General features: G+C 42.7%; 1 protein-coding gene across 6 annotated transcripts in view; it reads right to left on the reverse strand.

Annotated features, from left to right (window-relative positions):
• LOC140482362 (von Willebrand factor D and EGF domain-containing protein) overlaps nt 1–18289 on the reverse strand; it is a 303821-nt gene that overhangs the window by 98836 nt on the left and 186696 nt on the right. For all 6 annotated transcript variants that reach the window (XM_072579721.1, XM_072579723.1, XM_072579720.1 and 3 more), the window contains one exon: nt 499–635. In XM_072579721.1, coding sequence (XP_072435822.1) covers nt 499–635 — 137 coding nt within the window. The remainder of the gene's footprint in view (nt 1–498; nt 636–18289) is intronic.

Here is an 18289-nt window from a genome sequence, read left to right on the forward strand (position 1 = left end):
CTGCCCCTGCAACACAAAGAATTAGCAGGGAATTGCACACTGAGGTGTTTTCATTTTCTAGAGACATAACCTCTTGATGTATACGCCAGTATGGGGGTGGGGTAGGTTGGTGCTGGTGGGGGGGGGGGGGGGGGGGGGGGAAGAGAGAATGTGAGTGGAATGGGGTGGGGTTGGTGGTGTGTGAGGGTCTGGCTGTGCTTGAGAGTGCTTGTATCCCCCAATATGAAAGAGGGCTGAGGACTGATCAGTGTTACCGGCCCATTTTCCACCTGCCCTTGAACGCTTCCTGTCAGTTTCAGGATGGACACTGGGCAGGAATGGGGTGATGGTGGGCTTGTGGCCTTAGGCTTCACCAGCTGCTCATAAAATTGCAGATAGTTCAAGGTACGTGAGCCGAAGGACCACCTGGGGAATTTTACAGACCCACAAGCCAGAATAAGCACTGGCAAGGGAATGGACAATTCTGCTAAAGCATCCAAATGAGTGCATACCTCTTACCTTTACAGTAGTAGCTTCACACTGGAGACTGGGCGAGTCCCTGAAGCCCAGACCAAATACTCGGATGCTGTTGCACTCATAGATTCGCATATCACACAGGCCACCATTCTCCAGATCAGTAATCTCAGGAATCTGATCTTAAAAAGTGGAAAAAAAATTGCAGGGCATATTAACCAAATAGGCTGTAAAAAGAATTATTCTGGCAGCAAGCAAATTGTATTCAAGTGTTAAAACGCTTAATTTCAGTGAATTTAAATGCTCCCACTGTCATTATACAAGAAGTGCATAACTTAATTTTTAATAGCCTCCATTTTAGAACTCTAATTTTTTCGAAATGATTGCTGTTCTAAACAAGCAGTATACGTCTGCCATACAACAGAGAAATAAAGCTGATGATTATGGTAGTCTCATGAAAGTCACATACAATTAAATGAGTTAAGTGTCAAATCATAAAATCCAGGTCAGAACTTCTAGTGTAACAACTTGTTCTGTATGTAATGGTTAACAGTTGTACTTTTTTTTTTACTGCCACAGGTAAGAGAGGTGCGTTGATTGCTAAAGACTGTTCCTTTCTTCACTATGTTAAAAGTCACACAACTCCAGGTTATAGTCCAATAGGTTTAATTAGAAGCACACTAGCTTTCGGAGCGACGGTCCGAAAGCTAGTGCACTTCCAATTAAACCTGTTGGACTATAACCTGGTGTTGTGAGATTTTTAACTTTGTACATTCCCGTCCAACCCCGGCATCTCCAAATCATTTCTTCACTATATTATTCAGTAATGCTTAATTCTTTCTTATTCATTTATTACAAATAAAACTTAAACAAACATGCAAAGATTATTGACAAAAAAAAGGTTTAGACAGTGCAAAGACGGATATGAAATATTCTAACATCACAAAATAAACAGAAGACAAATATGGATAACAGACAAACAACAGTGACCACATCAAACTGCAATTCTAATTGAGAAAGATCCCATGGATTTCTCAGCATTGTCAGTGTCCCAGATATTTTGGCTACAAAACAGGCCACGACAGAATTTCATAAGAGTCTCCAATTGCACCCTTTCGATGATCTGGCCTTGAGATTCCCTCAACAGCTGCCATAAAGACTGCTCTAAGTCTGGTGATATGCTTCCCTTTCCCAGACTTTGCTTCCTAGATTCTGGGAAATGTACTTCATCCAACTTTTCACAAAGAAACAGGTCTGCCAAGCCAGTATTGCCCCAGGTTTGTTACCTGAACTACAATTTGGGTCAGTTTACAAAGCAAATACAGCTTTTGTGTGTTTCCTTCACCTTCATTCACAGCTACAGTGAACTATTCCTGGGTTCTTCTGAAATCCAGCAGCTCCAAGGACTTTTCCTGCACCCTAGTCCAACACTCTGCTGTGTCTATTGACTTCTTAATTTCTATCTTGGTTCTAACTGTACAGAGCTTTTCAAATGCTCTTGACTTCTCATCGAGTCCCAATAAGTTATGTACCTACTGACCTCTGAACTTCCAACTTTGGCCACACATAACCTGTGGCCCTAAGTGACTTCTAAAAATCCTAATACACTGCTCGACTCTGGGTGGAAGGGAGGGAAGGAGAGAAAGGAAAAGAAGGAAAGGGAGGAAAGGACAGAAGCAGAAAAAATAAAAACAAAAGGAAGGTCAGTTTCAATAGGTGTGAAGCTGGAAAGGCACAGCAGGAAAAACGTTTCAGGCCAAAACCTGAACAAGGGTTTTGGCTCGAAATGTTGTCTTTCCTGCTCGTCCGATGCTGTCAGACTTGCTGTGCTTTTCCAGATTCACATCTATTGATGTTAGCTTCCAGAGCCTGCAGTCCTTAATGTCCCCGAGTCAAAGAAAGGTTGTTAAGTATCTTCATAGTCCTTATTTCCAGATAAATGTTCTGTGACTTTTTCATTTACTTGAGGACATTAACTCAGTCATGGGATGTGCATGTCACTGGCTCGGTCAACATTTATTGCCCCTCTTTAATTGCCCAGAATGCAGTTAAGAGTTGACCACATTACTGTGGGTCTGGAGTTCATGTAGACCAGAGTAGATACTGACAGCAGTTTCTTTCCTGAAAGGACATTGGGTTTTTCTGACAAACAGCAAAGATTTATATGATCATGACTTGACTATTATTTCCAGATTTTTCTTGAATTCAAATTCCACGATCTGCCACAGTGGGGTTCAAGCCCAAGTCCTCAGAACATTATCTGGATTAATAGTCTAGTGACAATATAATTAGACCATGGCCTCCGCTAATCGCTGTTCATATCACGGAGTAGAACTTTTTCTGGGTAGGAGCACAAATGTGCAGTGTCATAGCGACTTCTATATAATCAGCCACTGACTTCTAAATAAATGAATGTGGGCCAGTGATTATAACAGGCAGTCAATTTAATAGCTACACATTTTTGATTGCTGCCAAGACTAATTTCTTCTTCAAACTTTTCATAAACGTCTTTGGCATGCTTTCATAAAAACAAAGCAGTAAATAATGGCAACCAAACACAAATATATTACAAACCCTTTAGTAATTGTTGCATTAGCATTGTTAATGTGTACTTAACTATGGTCTAAATTCAAAGTTTGACATCTGTACATTTTAATAATGTTAAATCAGTATTTGTCCCCACAAAATTGTAGTCAATTGTTGAATTTCAGAAGTATTTGAGACCTTAATGAGACTAAAAGATACAGGAACAGAATTAGTCCATTTGGTCCTTTCATCTGCTTCACCTTTTGATTATGGCTGATATATTTCTCAACCCCATTCTCCTGCCTTGTCTCTGTAACCCCTGAGCCTCTTACCAATCAAGAACCTGTCATAAATACATTTAATGACTTGTCCTCTACAGTCTTCCGTGGCAATGAGTTCTACAGATTAACAACCCTGTGGCTGAAGAAATTCTCCCTCATCTTAGTTCTTGAAGGGTGATCCCTTCATTTTGAGGCTGTGCCCTCAGTACCTAATCTCTCCACTTAGTGGAAACATCTTCTCCATGTCCATTCTCTCCAGGCCTCTCAGTAGTCTGTAAGTTTCATTGAGATGCCTCCCCCTCATCCACCTAAACTCCATGGAGTACAGACTCAGGAGTCCTCAATTGCTCCCCACATGACAAGCCCTTCACTCCAGGGATCTTCCTTGTAATGCTCCTCTTGAGCTTCTCCAAGGCCAGCACATCCTTCCAGAGATATGGAGCCCAAAACTGATCAGTACATTTCAAATGCGGTCTGCTCATCAAGTCTACTCCGCCTTTCAATCATAGCTGATCGTTTTTTCAAACCCATTTTCCTGTTTAATCTTTGATCCCTTTGGCAATCAAGAATCTACCTCTGATTTAAATATATTCAATGAACTGGCCCGCACAGCCTTCTTTAGGATATAAATTCCACAGATTCACCATTTTCTGGCTGAAAAGGTTTCTCCTTATCTCTAATCTAAAGGATTCTTCCCTTTACGTTAAGGCTGCGCCCTCAGGTCCTTGTCTCTCCTGCAACTGGAAACATCTTCCCAATGTCCAATCTATCCAAGCCAGTCAGTATTCTGTAAGTTTCATTCAGATCCTCCCTCGGCCTTCTAAACTCCATCGAATATAGCCCCAGAGTCCTCAAACGTTCCTCATTTGTTAAGATTTTCATTCCTGGGATCATTCCCGTGAATCTCCTCTGGACCCCCTCCAGGGTTAGTACAGCCTTCCTGAGGTATGGGGCCCAAAATCGCGCACAATAGTTTAAATATGATCTGACCAGAATCTTATAGAGCCTCAGAAGTACATCTCTGCTTTTATAGTCTAGTTCTTTCGAAATAAATGCCAACAATATATTCACCTTCCTAATTATCGACTCAACTTGCAAATTTATCCCGAGAGAATCCTGGACTAGGACCCAAAGTCCCTTTGCACGTCAGATTTCTGAATGTTCGCCCCATTTAGAAAGTAGTCTATACAGCCTTATACAGTCTCAGCAGGACATCTCGCTCTTCTATTCTAACACTCTTGGAATGAATGCTAATATTGCATTTGCCTTCCTACTGCCAACCTGCATATTAATCTTAAACGAATCCTAAATTTGGACTCCCAAATCCCTTTTTGTGTTTTAGATTTCCAAAGCACTTCCCTGATTAGAAAATAGTCTAAGCCTCTGTTCTTCCTAACAACGTGCATAACCTTACATTTTCGCACATTGTATTCCATTTGGCACTTCTTTGCCCGTTCTCCGAGCCTGCCCAAGCCCTTCTGAAACTCACCCACACCCTCATTTCCTCAACACTTCCTGCACCACATCTGCAAACTTAGCAACAATGCCCTCAGTTCCTTTCTCCAGATCATTAATGTAAACTATTAATAGTATATATTCTCAGACCCCTGTGTAACTCCACTAGTCACCAGCTGCCATCCTCAAAAAAGGTGCCTTTACTCCTGCTCTCTGCCTTCTAATACCATGGGCTCTTATCTTATTTAGCAGCCTCCTGTGCAGCATTTTGTCACAGGCTTTTTGGAAATCCAAATAGACCACGTCCACCGGCTCTCTTTTGTGTGACTTACTCGTTACCGCCTCAAAAGAATTCTAACACATTTGTCAGACATGACCTCCTCTTGATGAAGCAGTGTAACGGTATTTTAGCAGGCACTTCCAAGTATGCTGCAATCTCATCCTTAATAATGGACTCTAAAATCTTACCAATATTGGAAGTCAGCCTACCATTTCCTGCCATCTTCCTCCCTTCTTAACCAGTGGTGCTACATTAGCCCTTTTTCCAGTCCTCTGGGACCCTCCCTGACTCCAGATTCCTGGAAGATCAACATCAATGCCTTCATAATCCCCTCAGCTATCTCCTTCAGAACTCTGGGGTGTAATTCATCCAGTCTGGATGATTTATCCACCTTCAGACCTTTCAGTTACCTCAGCATGTTCTCCTTCGTGACGGCCATTATATTCACTTCTGGCTCCTGACTATCTGTTATGTTCTGTTATGCTGCTGGTGTCTTGCACCGTGAAAACTAATGTATGGTACCTATTAGCTCCTCTGCAATTTCTTTGTTCTCCATTATTCATTCTCCAGCCTCATTTCCAAGCATTCTTGTCTCTCTCTCACTTTTTAGATACCAAAATAAAAAACTCTTGCAATTTTCTTTTAAAGTATAAGCTAGCTTATTTTTGTATTTCTTCCTGTTATTGTTTTTTTTTAAAAAGTTATCTTCTGATTGTTTGAAGGATTGCCAATCCTCTGGCTTCTGACATGGTATGAATTTTCTTTTGCTTTTATGCTGTTACTAACTTGCCTGGCCCTCCACGGTTGCCTCAACATCCTCTTTAGTATATTTCTTCTTCCTTGGGATAAGCTTATGCTGTGCCTCCCAAATTATCCCCAGAAATTCCTACCACTGCTGTTCTATCATCTTCTCTGCTGGGCTACCCTTCCAGTTAACTCTGACCAGTGCCTCCCTCATATCTTTGCAGTTATCTGTATTCAATTGTAATACCACTGAATTGGATTCCAACTTCTCCCACACAAACTACAGGGTGAACTCCATCATTTTATCATATTATGGTCACTGCTCCCTTGGGCTCTCCTTTACCTAAAGCTCTCAAATCAGGTCTGCATCATTACACATCACTCAATCCAGAATTGCCTGTTTCCTCAAGGATGAAAATGTGTTGCTGGAAAAGCGCAGGTCAGGCAGCATCCAAGGAGCAGGAGAATCGACGTTTCAGGCATGAGCCCTTCTTCAGGAATGAGGAAGGTATGCCAAGCAGGCTAAGATAAAAGGTAGGGAGGAGGGACTTGGGGGAGGGGCGTTGGAAAGCAATAGGTGGAAGGAGGTAAAGGTGAGGGTGATAGGCCGGAGAGGTCAGGAAGATCTTCCTGACCTCTCCGCCCCCGCCCCCACCCCCACTCCAGCCTATCACCCTCACCTTGACCTCCTTCCACCTATCGCATTTCCAACTCCCCTCCCCCAAGTCTCTCCTCCCTACCTTTTATCTTAGCCTGCTTGGCACACCTTCCTCATGAAGGGCTCATGCCTGAAATGTCAATTCTCCTGCTCCTTGGATGCTGCCTGACCTGCTGCGCTTTTTCAGCAACACATTTTCAGCTCTGATCTCCAGCATCTGCAGTCCTCACTTTCTCCTAGAAGATTGTTTCCTCAAGGGCTCTACCATAAGCTGCTCAAAAACCATCTCATAGACATTCCATGAATTTCTTTTCTTGAGATCTGCTGATTTTCCCAGTCCTCCTGCATATTGAAGACCCTCATGATTATTATAATAGTCGCTTTCTTACCGTCCTTTTCCATCTCCTGACTCCTGTTAGGAGGCTCACACACTTTGTGGTTCTTCAATTTTACTCACACCGATTCCATGCCTTCTGACTATATGTCACTTCTTGCTATTGATTTAATTTAATTTCTTCCAACATGGCAATCCTGACCCTCTGTCCTATCCTTTCAATAGGATGTGTATCCCTTGATATTCATTTCCAGCCCTGATCCCCTTGCAGCCACATCTGTGATACCCACATTGTACCTGCCAATTTCAATCTGTACTACAAGCTTTTGTTTTGGATACTGCATGCATTTCAGTATAATTCCCTCAGTCCTGCATTGACTGCCCCCCATCTCATAGTTTTCCCCTTATCTGATGTGCCTGAAACTAGATTCCTGACCCTTTGTCCATACTCTGTCTCATTATTTGTTTGAGAAACTTCAATAATCTCTGTCAAGCTCTATGTCCACATTAGACTTTTTCCACAATTTTCTATGCAACTGTGATATCACTCTTTTGTGCTGGACCCCTGATCCTGGGCTTCAATTTATCCTGTTACAAAGATTTTACAAAAACTATGAGCTAAAACAATGCAAGCAAGAAGCACCCCTTCCCATCTGCACTGAACTCCCATGTTGTCTCTAAATTCCCTGACCTATACATTTACTCAAGTCTTGTCTCACTTAGAGTTATAGAGTCATAGAGATGTACAGCACGGAAACAGATCCTTCAGTCCAACCCGTCCATGCCGACCAGATATCCCAACCCAATCCAGTCCCACCTGCCAGCACCCGGCCCATATCCCTCAAAACCCTTCCTATTCATATACCCATCTAAATGCATCTTAAAATGTTGCAATTATATCAGCCTTCACCATTTCCTCTGGCACCCTCTGTGTGAAAACATTGCCCCACAGGTCTCTTTTATATCTTTCCCCTCTCACCCTAAACCTATGCCATCTAGTTCTGAACTCCCCAACCCCAGGGAAAAGACTTTGTCTATCTATCCTATCCATGCCCCACATGATTTTGTAAACCTCTATAAGGTCATCCCTCCACCTCTGATGCTTCAGGGAAAACAGCCCCAGCCTGTTAAGCCTCTCCCTATAGCTCAAATCTTTTAACCCTGGCAACATCCTTGTAAATCTTTTCTGAACCCTTTCAAGTTTCACAACATTTTTCCGATAGGAAGGACACTACAGTTGCATGCAATATTCCAACAGTGGCCTAACCAATGTCCTGTACAGCCACAACATGACCTCCCAACTCCTGTACTCAATACTCTGACAAATAAAAGAAAGCATACCAAACACCTTCTTCACTATCTTAGTTATCTGCAATTCCACTTTCAAGGAGTTATGAACCTGCACTCCAAAGTCTCTTTATTCAGCAACACTCCCTAAGACCTTACCATTAAGTGTATAAGTCCTGCTAAGATTTGCTTTCCCAAAATGCTGCACCTCACATTTATCTGAATTAAACTCCATCTACCATTTCTCAGCCCTTTGGCCTATGATCAAGATCCTGTTGTAATCTGAGGTAACCCTCTTTGCTGTCTACTACACCTCCAATTTTGGCATCATCTGCAAACTTACTAACGTACCTCTTATGCTCACATCCAAGTCATTTATGACAAAAAGTCGAGAACCCAGCACTGATCCTTGTGGCACTCCACTGGTCACAGGCCTCCAGTCTGAAAAACAACCCTCCACCAGAACCCTCTGTCTTCCAACTTTGAGCCAGTTCTGTATCCAAATGGCTAGTTCTCCCTGTATTCCGTGAGATCTAAACTTGCTAACCAGTCTCCCATGGGTACCTTGTCGAATGCTTTACTGGAGTCCATATAGATCACACCTACTGCTCTGCCCCCATCAATCCTCTTTGTTACTTCTTCAAAAAACTCAATCGAGTTTGGGAGATATGATATCCCACGCACAAAGCCATGTTGACTATCCCTAATCAGTCCTTGCCTTTCCAAGTACATGTACATCCTGTCCCTCAGGATTCCCTCCAACAACTTGTTCACTACTGACGTCAGGCTGGTCTATAGTTCCCTGGCTTGTCCTTACCACCCTTCTTAAACAGTGGCACCACGTTAACCAACCCAGAGTATTCCAGCACCTCACCTGTGACTATCGATGATACAAATTGAATCAAACGTTCCAAAACAAATCTAGTAAACAGCGTCCATATTCTATAAAACCAGGTATAAAACAGCAAATAGTGAACTGCTGGCAATGAACTGTTTGTAATGCAGGCAGAGACCAGATTATCTTGTTCAAAGAGAGTACTTCCAGCGAACGATTTAATCTGCAGAAATTTCATATGGATTGTAGTTTTAACTTAATGTCATAAATAATTCATGAGCGAGCAGATTATCCAAATAGTCTATGTAAGCTTCACACAAAATACACAGTGCACAATGCTTCCAAATAAGTCAAACCAACAAGAATAGAACAAAGTGAAAATGTAAAAATGACTGACAAAACTACAGCCAATAAACTGTGAAATATTAAAATGCAAATACCATCAAAAAATTTATTAAATATTTAGCACTCTTGAAACAAAATACTGGTTGGTTCAGGATTTTGTTGGGATTTGAAATTGTCTGCTGTTAGCTTCTGAATGAGTAGCCAATTTTGTTGAATTAACACAGTTGAAAAGTATTCCTGGAGAACTTACACATCAAACACAACTTTTAAAAAAATGTTAGAATTGGCAGTATGGTGGTAAATGCATTATTCAGTGTGCCTGTTGACAGCTATTATAAAACATGACACAATAACTGACCTGTCTGCTGCTTATTGCTGTGCGTATTTGCAGCTTTTAATGAACATGTTGGACCAGGTTAAAATTTACTCAAATGACCTGCCTCATGTGTAATTATTTTGCAGGATTTTGTAAATTTGCTTTCATGTTTCCCCCCTCTAATAGACTGGATAGAGTCACTAGGCAAGTCTGCTTAATGTTACAATATACAGATTCCTTGTGAAGCACTTTACCCAAATTACATGGCATGAACAAAACGTTATCCATTTAAAGACTCAGATGAAAGGCAAAATTATTCAAGCACTTGTGTACTTAAGTTCATACCTATTTGTCACTAAAGTACAACAGAGTAAATCTGCCCTGAAGCATCGAAAAGCCCTTTAGTGAGATGGCAAACAAATCAGAGGAAGTCCAAAATTAGTGGAAAGGAGACAAACAAAGAATGCACTCTCCTGGGAAATTCTCCTGAAAGAAGATCTCTGACCTTTGAAATTCAATGCAATTTATGGGATGAAATTTTTGGGAAACTGAAATGCAAAATTCCAGATTATTTACGATCTTGATCGGACAATGGGGTCAGAATGCATTCATTTTTTAATGTATTTATTCATGGGCTGAGGGCATCGCTGGCTAGGTCAGCACTTCCGTAGTTGATGAGAGAACAGTTAAGGGTTAACCATGTTACAGTGGGTCTGGAGTCACATGTTGGCAGATGACAGTTTCCTTCCCTAGAAAACTAGTTTTTCCTCTACAGTCGACAATTGTTTGATGGTCTTCATTAGTCTCCTAATTCCAGATTTTTATTGAATTCAAATTCTACCATATGCTGTAGCAGGATTCAAATCTGAGGCCCTAGAACATTACCTGGAATAACAGTCTAGTGATGATTGTCCATGTTGATTGTCAGATGGCCTAGCATGAAGTGAGAATTTCAAGCTGAATCCGCAAAACAGAAGGATTCAACACATCGTGACTGCCAATAGGTTAAGTTAATAAATAGGTCATACTGAAAAGTTACCTACTTGAATACACTGAAAAATTCTAAACAGCAGAATGTGGTTTGAATCTTTGGCTTGTGCATTACCACTTAAAATGCAGTGATGTGGTGTAGGAGGGAGGGCTTCAGATATTTGGACAATTGGACTGCATTCTGGGGAAGGTGGGACCTGTATAAACAGGACGGGTTGCACCTGAACCAGAAGGGCACCAATATCCTGGGGGGTAGGTTTGCTAGCACTCTTCGGGGGGGTTTAAACTAATTTGGCAGGGGGATGGGATCCGGACTTGTAGTCCAGCAAGTAAGCTAGCTGTGTGTCAGGATGTCCAAGACTGTAGGGAGGCTGTGGAGAAGGTAGCACTGACAGGGACTACTTACAGACACAGAGATGGGCTCAAGTGCGTATACTTCAATGCAAGGAGTATCAGAAATAAGGTGGGTGAACTTAAGGCATGGATCGGTACCTGGGACTACGATGTTGTAGCCATCACGGAAACATGGATAGATGAGGGACAGGAATGGCTGTTGGAGGTTCCTGGGTACAGATGTTTCAGTAAGATTAGGGAGGGTGGTAAAAAAGGAGGGGGGGTGGCATTGCTAATTAGAAATGGTATAACGGCTGCAGAAAGGAAGTTTGAGGGGGTCTGCCTCTGGAGGTAGTATGGGCTGAAGTCAGAAATAGGAAAGGTGCAGTCACCTTGTTGGGTGTTTATTATAGGCCCCCCAATAGCAGCAGAGATGTGGAGAAACAGATTGGGAAACAGATTTTGGAAAGGTGCAGAAGCCACAGGGTCGTAGTCATGGGCGACTTCAACTTCCCAAATATTGATTGGAAGCTCTTTAGATCAAGTAGATTGGATGGGGCGGTGTTTGTGCAGTGTGTCCAGGAAGCTTTTCTAACGCAGTATGTAGATTGTCCAACCAGAGGGGAGGCCATATTGGATTTGGTACTCGGTAACGAACCGGGACAAGTGGTGGGCTTGTTAGTGGGTGAACATTTTGGTGATGGCGACCACAATTCTGTGACTTTCACCTTGGTTATGGAGAGAGATAGGTGCGCACAACAAGGAAGTTTCTACAATTGGGGGAAGGGAAATTACGATGCTGTAAGACAGGATTTGAGGAGCATACGTTGGGAGCATAGGCTGTCAGGGAAGGATGTGGTGGAAATGTGGGACTTTTTCAAGGAGCAGATACGACGTGTCCTTGATATGTATGTACCGATCAGGCAGGAAAGAAATGGTCGTGTGAGGGAGCCTTGGTTGACGAGGGAGGTTGAATGTCTAGTAAAGAGGAAGAAGGAGGCTTACATAAGGTTGAGGAAACAAGGTTCAGACAGAGCAGTGGAGGGATACAGGATAGCCAGAAGGGACCTGAAGAAAGGGATTAGGAGAGCTAAGAGAGGGCATGAAAAATCCCTGGCGGATAGGATCAAGGATAACCCCAAGGCATTCTATGCGTATGTGAGAAACCTGAGAATGACGAGAACGAGGGTAGGTCCGATCAAGGACAGTGGTGGGAGTCTGTGTATTGAGTCGGAAGAGATAGGAGAGGTCTTGAACAAATACTTCTCTTCAGTATTTACGAACGAGAGGGACTGTATTGTTGAAGAGGAGAGTGTGAAACGGACTGATAAGCTAGAAGAGATATCTGTTAGGAAGGAAGATGTGTTGGACATTTTGAACAACTTGAGGATAGACAAGTCCCCCGGGCCTGACGGGATATATCCTAGGATTATGTGGGAAGCAAGAGAGGAAATTGCAGTACCGTTGGCAATGATCTTCTCGTCTTCACTGGCAACGGGGGTGGTACCAGGGGACTGGAGAGTAGCGAATGTTGTGCCCCTGTTCAAAAAAGGGAATAGGGATAACCCCGGGAATTACAGGCCAGTTAGTCTTACTTCTGTGGTAGGCAAAGTAATGGAAAGGGTACTGAGGGATAGGATTTACGAGTATCTGGAATGGCACTGCTTGATTAGGGACAGCCAGCACGGATTTGTGAAGGGTAGGTCTTGCCTTACAAGTCTTATTGAATTCTTCGAGGAGGTGACCAAGCATGTGGATGAGGGTAGAGCAGTGGATGTAGTGTACATGGATTTTAGTAAGGCATTTGATAAGGTTCCCCATGGTAGGCTTATGCGGAAAGTCAGGAGGCATGGGATAGAGGGAAATTTGGCCAATTGGATAGAAAACTGGCTAACCGGTCGAAGTCAGAGAGTGGTAGTAGATGGTAAATATTCAGCATGGAGTCCAGTTACAAGTGGAGTTCCGCAGGGATCAGTTCTGGGTCCTCTGCTGTTTGTAATTTTTATTAATGACTTAGATGAGGGAGTCGAAGGGTGGGTCAGTAAATTTGCAGATGATACAAAGATAGGTGGAGTTGTGGACAGTGAGGAGGGCTGTTGTCGGCTGCAGAGGGACTTAGATATGATGCAGAGCTGGGCTGAGGAGTGGCAGATGGAGTTCAACCCTGCCAAGTGTGAAGTTGTCCATTTTGGAAGAACAAATAAGAATGCGGAATACAGGGTTAATGGTAGGGTTCTTGGTCAGGTGGAGGAACAGAGGGATCTTGGGGTCTATGTACATAGATCTTTGAAGGTTGCCACTCAGGTGGATAGAGTTTGTAAGAAGGCCTATGGAGTATTATCGTTCATTAGCAGAGGGATTGAATTCAAGAGTCGTGAGGTGATGTTGCAGCTGTACAGGACTTTGGTTAGGCCACATTTGGAGTACTGTGTGCAGTTCTGGTCGCCTCACTTTAGGAAAGATGTGGAAGCTTTGGAGAGGGTGCAGAGAAGATTTACCAGGATGTTGCCTGGAATGGAGAGTAGGTCATACGAGGATAGGTTGAGAGTTCTCGGCCTTTTCTCGTTGGAACGGCGAAGGATGAGGGGTGACTTGATAGAGGTTTATAAGATGATCAGAGGAATAGATAGAGTAGACAGTCAGAAACTTTTTCCCCGGGTACAACAGAGTGTTACAAGGGGACATAAATTTAAGGTGAAGGGTGGAAGGTATAGGGGAGATGTCAGGGGTGGGTTCTTCACCCAGAGAGTGGTGGGGGCATGGAATGCGCTGCCCGTGGGAGTGGTAGAGTCAGATTCATTGGCGACCTTTAAGCGGCATTTGGATAGGTACATGGATGGGTGCTTAATCTAGGATAGAAGTTCGGCACAACATCGTGGGCCGAAGGGCCTGTTCTGTGCTGTATTGTTCTATGTTCTATGTTCTATGTTCTAACTCTAATTTCCAGCATCTGTAGTCCTCACTTTCTCCATATCTCAAATGATAAGCTTTCCACAGCTTGTCATTAATTGCCAGTCACAATGAATCTTTCACTTTGGAAATTGAAAACATCACACTGTTATGTTAGAGAACAGTTTTGCGGCTTGTCATAATAACACAACAGAGCAGGCTCAACCACATACAGCAAAGACTCAGGGTAAGATTATCAGATGGCCATGGGGTTGGGATCTGAACCAACTGGACTCGTAAATTCAAAGTGCAAGCCACTGAATCAGTTCAGTTTAAAGATCCCAACCCATTTTTATAGAGACCAGATTGGAATCTGGTCAGGATTTCCAGATGGCATGCAGATTTTACACGTTGGGTCACAACAGGACCAGTGAAACAATGCAGCCAGACGGCAGGAAGGGATGGCCCTTAACTAATTCAGTGCAGTAACCCATCGTGGACCCACCATGGTCGTAAGGCCTCATCTGCAGCTGTTAATTGTCCTGTGGAGGGGATTATTGCAAAGCTGATGCAATAATTTTACTTTTTTATTTTAAAAATCTGACCTTTACTTTCGAGGACTCCTCCACGTTGAAGTGCCCTTTTCCTTGCCATCAATATCTGCTGGGGACCCTCCCACATGTGTCCTTAATCAGACAGCAAACTTGTTCACTGGCTACTAACTGGCTGACACTTTCCAATTTGTCAAGAAAACTGGTCTTAATTTTTGGCCCTGAGCCCGGAATGGAAACCCAGCCTCAAAGACTATAATTTGATGTTAACAAGACTAATTCCAAAGGAATGAAGCAAAAAGCATTATCAATTTGTTCAAGGCCATTCCAACAGATACCAAAGCTGTAAATGTGACCACACAGGAAAGACCAACATTATCAAATTCATCAACCAACTGATAGAAATTAATCAATAAATTATGGAATCTTGGGGATTAAAAGAAAGGATTGGCTGTGTTTAAGGAATATCGGGCACGGCCGTGGGGATGGAAACTCTGTTCCTGTTTCCACTCTGTAAGTAATCTAATCTAATCTAAATTGTAGGCTGGCAGATTGGCACAGTCAGTGCCAATGTCAGCACTGGCAATAGCTGGCAACATACTAATTCAGGAAGAGATCACTGAAGCTCGCAACTGAATGGGAGACGATGGGAGGTTTGCTGGGTGGGGCTCATAGGGTTGGTGTTATAAGAGGAAGGGGGGGGGGGGGGGCAGGGAATATCACTGAGCAGAGACCCCTTCTCTGACGCCAGGTTCCTTGAATACCAACGGTGGTGCTGAGGTGAGGCACTCTAATGGAAAATTAACTGTCTGTAGGGTGAACAGCCTTTCACGAGCATTTACTGCTGCCCAGACATCCTTGGGCCGTGCATGGCAGTGGCTTCCAAGCCATGCATCTGCACACAGCTTTGAGGGAATCTTGCTTGTATGCCCACAACACCTGCTGAGGTGCTTGGTGACTCAATGGTCAGCACTGTTGCCTCACAGCGCCCGGGACCCAGGTTCCATTCCATTCCTTGGGTGGCTGTCTGCGTGGAGTTTGCATGTCCTCCCCGGGTTCTGTGTGGGTTTTTTCCGGTGTTCTGATTTCCTCCCACAATATCCCACAAGGTCTGCAGGTTAAGCCATGCTAAATTGCCCAGTGTCCAGGATATGTGGGTTAGCCATGGGAAATGCAGGATAACAGGGATAGGTTAGAAGTTGGGGCTGGGTGGGCTGTTCTTTGGAGACTCGATGGGCTGAATGGTGTGTTTTCACACTTTAGGGATTCTATGCTGCTCTTGTCCCTCTTATTGGTATAATTCGCCAGGGAGAGAATGGCTTGGTTTATGCATTCAGTAACATGTTGAACACTAACTTCCAATTTCTTAAATTAAGGTGTGACCATGTTGCCTTTCAGCAGACCTGTAGATAAGAGGTTTCCTGCAAGGTACTGAGAAAGCATTGTTGGCATGTGGGAAAAATTCCTTAAATATCACAACTTTTTAACAAAAGAGCTAGAAACAAGGAATGAAAACAATGATTCATTGAGCAGCAGGTCATGAGCAGTCTTATCGAGAAAGTACAAAAAAGCTTTACAAAAGCAGCTCAGCGAATGCTAAATTCAAGTGAACAAAATATGCACTGTCCAAGGCTGCTAACCTTCAATGAAAGGAGGCATTTACAAATTATGTACTTAAATTGAGCTTTTTCAGTATGTTTCTACAATGAAATCTAAGTCACCAATATATCTTCCTGTCACATCTATAAATGGAAAACACATTTCTTATTCCAATGGTTTCTTGTTGAGTTTGCCACAACATGATAATGATGCTACATATGGTCTCAAAGCCTGTCAAAAATGAAAAAAAAACACAGCCAGTGTTCCTTCGTGGGCTTGAGGTCTTGTACACATCAAGCAAGACTGAAGTAAACTTAGGAATTGAATTTGGTCATACGTCCTATGGTCTTATAGTTCACATGCAGTCATATCCAATAAGAAAACACAGCCATCATGGTAAGAGGAGAAACTTGGCAGAAAAAGCATCCAGGGTGGGGGCAGTGTTAGGAAAGGGTTTTGGTAACACCAGCATTTTGTTTTCATACAGAAAGTTGTGGTGCTGAACCAATTATAATTCAAAATAGAACTCTTGGCCTGATGCCACTTGACTAGAGGATGCACACTGCGTTACTCTTATCAAATCATTCACTGGCAATGATGTTCAATGACAACAATAAAGTTTAACTTTGCTCACAGTCGATTAAAGAGTACTGGATTGCTTTTAATCCCAAATTTGATTGATATTGATAAATGCATTTGAGACTCAATTTTCTCAGTCATTTTACCCGATTCTTAGTCCAAGAGTAAACCAGATAAAATAAAAATTGAAAAATATAATATCAGCACTGGACATGTCCTAAGTAGGAGAATTTTCATAACATAGACTTATGTCAACAACTTAACAATTAACAAGCTCTACCCTTTACACAGTCACAAGTAAAACTCATCTGTGTTTTAACCTGGGCTCCCTTTTCTAATGTGGTTATGAATGCTGGACTTTATGATAACTGTCTTCTCTAATTCAAGCTAAATTAACTAGGCTGGCCGAGGTGATGTGAAGCCCTGCAAAATATGTCTAGGTGGCTTCACTGAAACGTCAACTTCTCCACCTCCTAATGCTGCCTGGCTTGCTTTGTTCCTCCAGCCTCCTGCCTGCCTGTCATACCAACTTGAACCAGGGATGAGTCTATGTGACCTGCTTGTCAAAGAGACAAACTTGGAAAAGTCCACATGTGTTTATTTTTGACTGTGAACTAAAAATGAAACAAATAGATACTGCTTTAAAAGGAGAGTTTGCAAGGGTTTGTTTGCATCTGCAGAAAATAAACAAAGGAAAGCTAACTGACACATATGAGACAATATTGCTTCTCGGGTGCATTTAGTCCAGATGAATTGGCACCAGGTATTGTGGCCTGAGGACAACTCAGCACAATAACAACCCTTCGCTTGGTCAGGTTGAAGCTTAATACGGACTCTGTGAGGGGAAATGAGAATGAAGAAATCAAGGAAACTTCCAGAAATTGGCTGCATCAATCTCTCACACTCTTTCTCCTGTTTCTCAAAAAGGTTGCTCTCCAAATTTTTTTGTCAAAAGAGCAAAAAATTATATTTAGAGACAATGAAAGAAATAATCATAAAACAAAAGGAGATGGATTAGATTAGATTACTTAGTGTGGAAACAGGCCCTTTGGCCCAACAAGTCCAGACCGACCCGCCGAAGCGCAACCCACCCATACCCCTACATCTACCCCTTACCTAACACTACGGGCAATTTAGCATGGCCAATTCACCTGACCTGCACATCTTTGGACTGTGGGAGGAAACCGGAGCACCCGGAGGAAACCCACGCAGACACGGGGAGAACATGCAAACTCCACACAGTCAGTCGCCTGAGGTGGGAATTGAACCCAGGTCTCTGGCGCTGTGGGGCAGCAGTGCTAACCACTGTGCCACCATGCCACCCATAGGACTGAGCCCAAGTACAACAAATCAGCCAGTGAACTAAAAACTGTTGTTACCTACACAGTAACGATCATGGTGACATCAAAGAATTATAAGCATTGTGAAACCAACCCATCTTATTTTAAAAAGAGCAAAATACTGCAGATTTTGTAAATGTGAAATACAAAACAGAAACTCAGGAGAAACTCAATAGGTCTAATAGCTGTTGTAAAGACAGAAACAAAGTGAATGTTTCAAATCCAATATGGCTGTTTTGTGATTTGGACTGGTGCAGAATCCTGACATTTTGTTTTTCCTTTCCTGTTCTGTTGTGTGTTTGTGGGGGTTTGGGAGAGGAGTTTTAAATGGGTAAAGTTTAAATTAGGAATCCTTAACTTCAACATCGAAGATAAAAGTGCATTTCTGGTACACTGCTTCAGTTAGTCATGACAAATTCAAAGTAAAACTAACGGAAATTAGGTGCAAGTGTTAACACCTGGATCCAAAAGGTGAGGCAGTTGGTCTTGCTGGT

Source organism: Chiloscyllium punctatum, chromosome 10, assembly GCF_047496795.1.
Source record: "Chiloscyllium punctatum isolate Juve2018m chromosome 10, sChiPun1.3, whole genome shotgun sequence".
Taxonomy (NCBI): domain Eukaryota; kingdom Metazoa; phylum Chordata; class Chondrichthyes; order Orectolobiformes; family Hemiscylliidae; genus Chiloscyllium; species Chiloscyllium punctatum.